Source organism: Pinus tabuliformis, chromosome 3_1 (assembly GCF_031772625.1).
Source record: "Pinus tabuliformis cultivar Carrire ecotype Pingquan chromosome 3_1, CPIR1, whole genome shotgun sequence".
NCBI lineage: Eukaryota > Viridiplantae > Streptophyta > Pinopsida > Pinales > Pinaceae > Pinus > Pinus tabuliformis.
In genome coordinates this window covers 631781646-631788360 of record NC_142301.1, presented here as the reverse complement: position 1 = coordinate 631788360, position 6715 = coordinate 631781646, and the positions used below count along the sequence as shown (strand labels likewise).

Below are 6715 nucleotides of genomic sequence, written 5' to 3'. Positions count from 1 at the left end.
CAAAACTCTGCAAAACATCAAACTCCTAGAATAACTTTCCACACAGGTTTATATGACAGGGCATGGAAAATAGAAATAAGACCTTGAATAAAATCATTGTACATGAAGAACACCAAGCAAACATTATGAATGAAAAATACCAGGCATCAGAATAGAACATATAAATCGCAATTCTAGATTGTTTCAAAGGGAGGTAAGTCCAATTTAGTGAGGGAACCCTAACTCAACATCTCTTACGATGTGGAGACATGTGTCCAAGGAGGTTTATTAGGGTAGGGGGCACATCCCCTGGCAAGTTAGACTGAATAAAACAAGAAACAAAGTGATTACTTACAAGATCATAGGCTTCGTGAACAACAAGATCCAGAGCGACATCTGTAAACCCTAAAGCAACACCTCTCTATGCAAGACGAATTGCTACATCTTTCATCTGTAGTCTAGCAACTTTCTTGAGCTCATCATGAGAAAGAGGATCAAATACAACTATCTCATCAAGTCTATTCAATAACTCTGGCCTGAAATGTCTTCTAACCTGCAACAATATTCAAAGGCATGTCAAAGCACCGCAGCCAACTTCGTGATAAAATTATATGAAAAAGATGCATACACAGAGTCCAGGAATGCGTGTGCATACTTCTTGCATGACATTCTCTCTTGCGGTTTTTATTGTTGTGTGGCCAGACAATGCAGCAAGCAAGTGCTCTGCTCTAAGGTTGGATGTCATGATAATGACTCTGTTTGAGAAACTAACAGTGCGACCTTGGCAGAAAATATGTAAGGAAACAAAACAACGGAAGCAAGGAACACAACTAACTGGCAGTATTTACAGAATAGACTATTTACATGACTAAAACTGGGAGGACTATAACACAAGGCAGAGTCTCCCTTGCTCTTTTCAACATTCCTATAGTCTTCTCACAACACTAAATTTTTAGAAACAGTGCAGTGCTTTCTTTCCCTTGCCACAATTCAATTTTGATGAAAAAAAAAACCATCTGCATGAAAAACTGCCTATTAAACAGTTACCCCTCCTTCCTTTTAGCTGCAATATGGGCAGATTCTCTCATGATTTTTTCGGTTACATGCTCAATAGAAATTTGGAAGCAAGTCATATGTTTCTTTTAACCAGTGTAGGTTGGCCACGTCCACTACAAGCCTAGATTTGCAATAATGACAACTTAAATATTTAACATAAGGATATCCTGATAATAATTTCCAACCACATGGCAAAGTGACAAAACATGTGTTTAACACAAGGCAATCCTTAGTCTCATGAAAAAGCATTGGAGAGGTTACCTCACTTTCAATCAAAAATAGATATAAATGATAGTACCAATCCACAGAAGTGATGTTTGAAAGCATTTCTTCAACGAGTACAGCTGCAGAGTCTGAAAGACTGGCCTGCGTAGTTTAGCACTCCCACACATATTCCATGTTCCCACCAGCTTTCATAGTGTATGTGTTTACAAGGCGCTTGCAATTCTTGCGTGGATCATTGACAGATCTATGTTACTTTTGACACTGAGCCCAAGTAAAAAAATTTAAAACGAGTTATACATAACACAAGAATAATACCTTTCACATTTTAGTTGATTCCATTTATCTCAATCAACTCATGCATAGCATACCTGTATAGAAAGTCACCAGTGGAAGCTATCCTTCTAGAAATCCATTCAGGAGCTATTTGTCCAAGGAGGTGCAACTGCTCCTCAACTTCACCTGCGAGTACAAAATATTAAGCATGAGATCAGATCACATAGCATGGCATTGAAATTGTTTCCTGCAAGACAATAGAAGAGAGATGTTCAAAGAGAGTTATTTACTTCTATCAGTAACATCCGTGTGATTTGATATTATTTTGTGAACAAGCTCCTGTCTTGTAAGAACTGAGCGTTTGCTTAAACGAAATATATCACGTATCATATTGAAGAGTCTAGACAAGCATCCAATCATCTGCTGATGCATATTAGCAGCAGATACACCCGACTTGCACTCCTCTATCGTCTTCAACTCTTTTTCATAGACCTACAAAGTTTCAAACAGTCTTTAGTACTCAAAGGGGAAAATTTTACTCAGAAGCTCAAAAAACTTTACAATTTCAAAGTGACCTGCAGTATGATCTCTGCTACAATATATTTTGACGTATAACATGCATTCAGTTTACAACACAGCATGCAACCAACCCAGAATCAGCCAGAGCAGATAAAGTCTTAGCAACTACAAAGAACATCACAAAGAAAAGTCATTGCAATTTGACATGATATGCCAATGCAATTTCCAAGGCACTAACGAACATGGGGTAAAGCTTGGTTTGAAAAGCAATTTAATGTCATTGACTTGAATCAACTAATTATGAACAAAGTAAAACCACGAAAGATAATGACAAGAACTTACCTCTTGCAACACTGGCATTGGAATGGAGTCAATGATTTCCTGATCTGATTGAGACATTCCATCGATATGTATCTTGCAAGCCTCCTGAATATTGCTACTTGTCTTTTCAGCTGGCTCTGAAACATTCGATTCTCTACCAATGTCCAGCTTGCAAGGTTCAGCATTGCTTTTCTTAGGAGATCGTAAGCACAATAGGCTTGTTTCAGAGCAATTCTTAGTTGTGTCAACTTGCAGTGTCTGGGATTCATCTACACCGAATCTGAATCGCTTTGAAGCATGCAAGGGTGGAGTATTAGGGAACCCTTTCACTGGAGTGTTCTCCAAGCTGAATGTTTTTCTATCATGCTGAGGATATGTAGAGTTTTGCATCACCTTCTCATTCTTCTTCGATATGGCAAATGGATTTGCAACCCTCCTCAAAGGTGATGACTTAAATGAATCCACAGAGTTACCCCATTCACCGGATTGGCAGGTGTAGAGAGTACAAGGGACTGTGGAGATTGAAAACCTTGAGTGAGGTCATCATCCAAATTGGCTTCCTCTGCCTTCCTTTTCAGAGGTGTTGAACGGGTTCCAGGCTGCTCACAAGCAAGAGGAGCGGAGGAATCTTTTTCTGATCTGTTAAAAGCTATTGCTCTTTTGACATTGGTATTGTTAGATCTCTTCACAGTGGGCTGAGAAAGACGAGAGGCCTCTGGAGAAGCAAAGCCTGGCGTTCCGGGAGACAAAACAGGAGGGGATGTAATGGGTGCAGCAGAAACTCCCGCAAATCGCAGAGATTTCTTACTGATAGGGCTCTTTATATTAGTTTTCAGTATGGATTTAACAATTGGTGTTTTGACAGCAGAGGACACATCAGAAACTGTTTTCAAAGCAACAGAACGACGAGTAACCCTTGGTGTTACAGGGGAGAAATAACCCTTTGATATAGGCGTGTTTGGATTCTCGGACTCTGACGCTGTTTTGCAAGGTGTGCGGGACACATCAGAAGTTGTTTTCAAGGCAACAGAACGACGAGTAACCTTTCAAATCTGGGACTTGCTCCGGCACAGGGAATGGTGGGTTCGCAGATGGTTCAGCTGTGAAGTTCCTCTGAGAAAACCGCCTCTGGAAATTTTTGGGTAAAAGTGAGGACATCATAGAGGGTTGAGGGTCTTCTTGATGAGGGGCAGGCGGATCAGAAGAAACACCTCTTGCTGGGGAAGGACTTTTACATATCACTGGAGGAAATAGAGAGCAGCTTGGGGAGGTTAGCTGACATTTTCTATTGAAGGGCTCTGGCAGGATTGCCTCCGGAACATCATCTCCCTGAAATGCAATCGATGAAGCCCACCATGTACATACCCAGTTAAAACTCATAATATTGAAGGATTTTAAGGAATAATAATAATAATAATAATACAGGATAGCTGGAGCAGACTCACATTGGGATGAGCCTTGACGAATTCCATTAGACGGGTACGAAATGCTTTTCGCAAACCCAATGTATTGTTGGCTTTGGAGACCTTGCTCTTGCCACTTAGCACTGCATCATGCAAGACAGTGATTTTCAATTATGGTTTCATGCACAACGTCTCCTCATCATGTGTCATGATCTTCTCCAGCAAAAGCCCTTCGGGCAAAATGTGCTTCATTTGTGCCACATGGTTATACATAAATCTCCTGCAACCAGAATTAGGGTTTACTATTAATTCCCAAACGGTGATGAAAATATCTTTTACTATGCCTGTGAAAATTTACCTTAAAAGTTTGAGCATTCATTCTATTACTACAATCGGCCAATCTTTAGATCCTGGACAGAGAAGAAGTTCTATGTCTACTAATGTTATCAAGCTCTATGCATTGTAGGTCTGAGAGGAGAACGGAAACCAGTCTCTGGTTTATACATACTTGTGGGTCATCGATTCAACTTGGGGGCAGATATTGCAGAAGCTACTGTTTCCCTTACGAAGCCGAAGCAATTTGATGGCAGACTCCATGGAATCGAAAAGCTCTGCCAGCATTTCATATCTATAACACCCACACATAAATGCGTGAGTTTATCAAACACCCAGAAAATCAGATTGTAGAAATATAGTGACAGATATATGCTTACTTGTCTGGAAGACTGAAATCTGTAGTCTTCGGAGCTTTGGGCGGGGCAGAAATGGATTTTTGACGCAGATTTCTTTTGGGACGAGCTGTGGAATCGTTTGAGCTCTGTAATAGTTTTCTGGTTTGATTTGCGACCTCCTTGACAGACATAGCAACTCCCCTGTTTTTAACTCTTGAAGAAGAGTTTTCACTGCATTTTTTCTCGGGCGTGGGAGCACCCAACAACAACGATGGAGTTCTGCCCGTGGCCTTCTCTGATCTTCCATCGATTTGTTTTTTGAGAGATTTGCTGATACGGACCGGCTTCTTGCAAGGGAACCCTAAAACCGCTTGATCCTTTTTCTGGTTAAGAGATCTTTGGGAGGAAGAGGAAGATGTGGATCTGCCCCTGCCCGTGCCTGTGCATGTGCCTTTCCCTCTGCCTGTGCCTTCCCCTTGCTGTCTCCTGCCTCCTTTACCGTCCATCGTTATCGCTGTTTCTTTGTTTCGCCGAGAAATCCACAGCGTCCTCAGTCAGGGAATGCCATGGCCTAAACATCGCTTGGAAATCGAAACAGGAAACGGAAACCCGGAAGTTCTAGGCACTGAGAATAAACAGAAGCCCGCAGAATATGGATGCCAGGTGTCAACCTGAGATTGAAAAGGACGACGAAAGTCTGTTTCAATAGGAAGGCCTATCGGCCTAATAATGGATAAATTAATGTATAAACAATAAAAAAATCTACTATAAACTTATAAATTAAAAAAAAAAAATAGTGAAATAAATAATAGTAAAATATATTAAATCTCTATACCAAAACAACTCTATCTTTAAATAATAAAAACATATATATAGTCATATACCATTCCATATATAAAATATACCAATTTATAAATAAGGGATAAATAAATGTATAAAACAATAAAAAAATGGATTAGAAACTTATAAATTAAAAAAAACAGTGAAATATAAAATAGTAAAATATAAATTAAAAAAATATATTAGTGAAATATAAAATAGTAAAATATATTCAAATATAAATAAAAACATATAGCAATGCAAAAATCATTATTTAAATAGATTAACGTATATGCAAATTAGTATATAAAAGGGAAAGAAACTATCTCTTTCCCATATTTATAAACTAAAATTTAATAAGGCTTAGAATCTAGTGAAAGACTAAAATGCATTGCCGAGCAGGTGCGGGGAGTTTAAACGTTATTAATAAAACTCAAAGAAAATGGATGTTTAATTTTTTTTTAAAAGCTTCAGCTTAAAAAAAAAAAAAAAAAAAATGGCGAGAAATTATTTGAATTTATTGTTTTCTTATATTCTGATGTCTGAGAAGTTGTGATAAAACTAAAATATAATAAATAAAAAGATTCATTCAAAATGAGAATAATAACATTAATTATAATTAATGTTTATAGTTTACTTTAAACTTTACTCCTCCCCATATAATTTTCCAAGAATTTACCACTAAATTTTATGTTTGAACAAAATATAAGTCAAAGATGTGATGGGTATGGAACCTGTCTCAAAAACGTTTTTCAATGATTAAGAAGACTGTTACATATTCCAGAGGATCTTTGCTTATAGTTTATGGAGTTGTCTATAATGCGACTTTTTGGAGATTCCGGTGACGGAATTCGGTAGAAGAAATTGAGGTTAAATCTTGATTTGTTGCAGTTAAAATGGTTTTTTAACTGCATATTTGGATTCAGCACCATGGAAAACCCCTGGGACGCTTTGATTGTGCAGAAACTAGCTATCAAACTTGCGATTCCAATAAATTGCTGCCGGATTTTGACCGGAAAAACCCACCGGAAAGGCTTCCAAAAAGTCGCATTATAGACAATTGCATAGTTTATGCCTTCGGAGCATCACAAAATAGCCAATTGTTACGGGCATAGCATCCCGCGGAAAAAACGGATAAAGCATCAGTGATCTAATAGGGCAAGAGCTAACCAGCCATACATTGGGTATTAAATGCCCCTATGCAGGCTGGCCCATCTATGCATCTATGTATGTCAGCAACCCATACTTGACCTCATGTTATACATACACCATCTACGGATAGGGATTTTCCGGCGACTACACCGCACCGGCTGTAGTTAATGCAGTTTTAATTAATGCAAAAGGATGGTTGGCAGAACATATTTCAAACTTGGTTGCGCGGGATATTTAAAAAGTTGAAATGAAGTAGGGAGGGAGAGCGCCTAGGATTTCAAATTGAAGAAATTGGGC

At 38.6% G+C, this 6715-nt stretch overlaps 1 protein-coding gene across 1 annotated transcript; it reads right to left on the bottom strand.

Moving 5' to 3' along the window:
• Positions 1-1463: 1463 nt before the first annotated feature.
• LOC149188643 (CDT1-like protein a, chloroplastic) lies at positions 1464-4932 on the bottom strand. Its single transcript, XM_089410030.1, has 7 exons — positions 4490-4932; positions 4285-4404; positions 3819-4056; positions 2395-3702; positions 1824-2025; positions 1629-1719; positions 1464-1521 (listed from the first exon to the last, which is right to left on the bottom strand). Exons 4-7 carry the CDS (start codon positions 2761-2763, stop codon positions 1464-1466), a joined length of 720 nt encoding a protein of 239 aa, XP_089266156.1. The 5' UTR covers positions 2764-3702; positions 3819-4056; positions 4285-4404; positions 4490-4932.
• Between the last annotated feature and the right edge of the window lie 1783 nt (positions 4933-6715).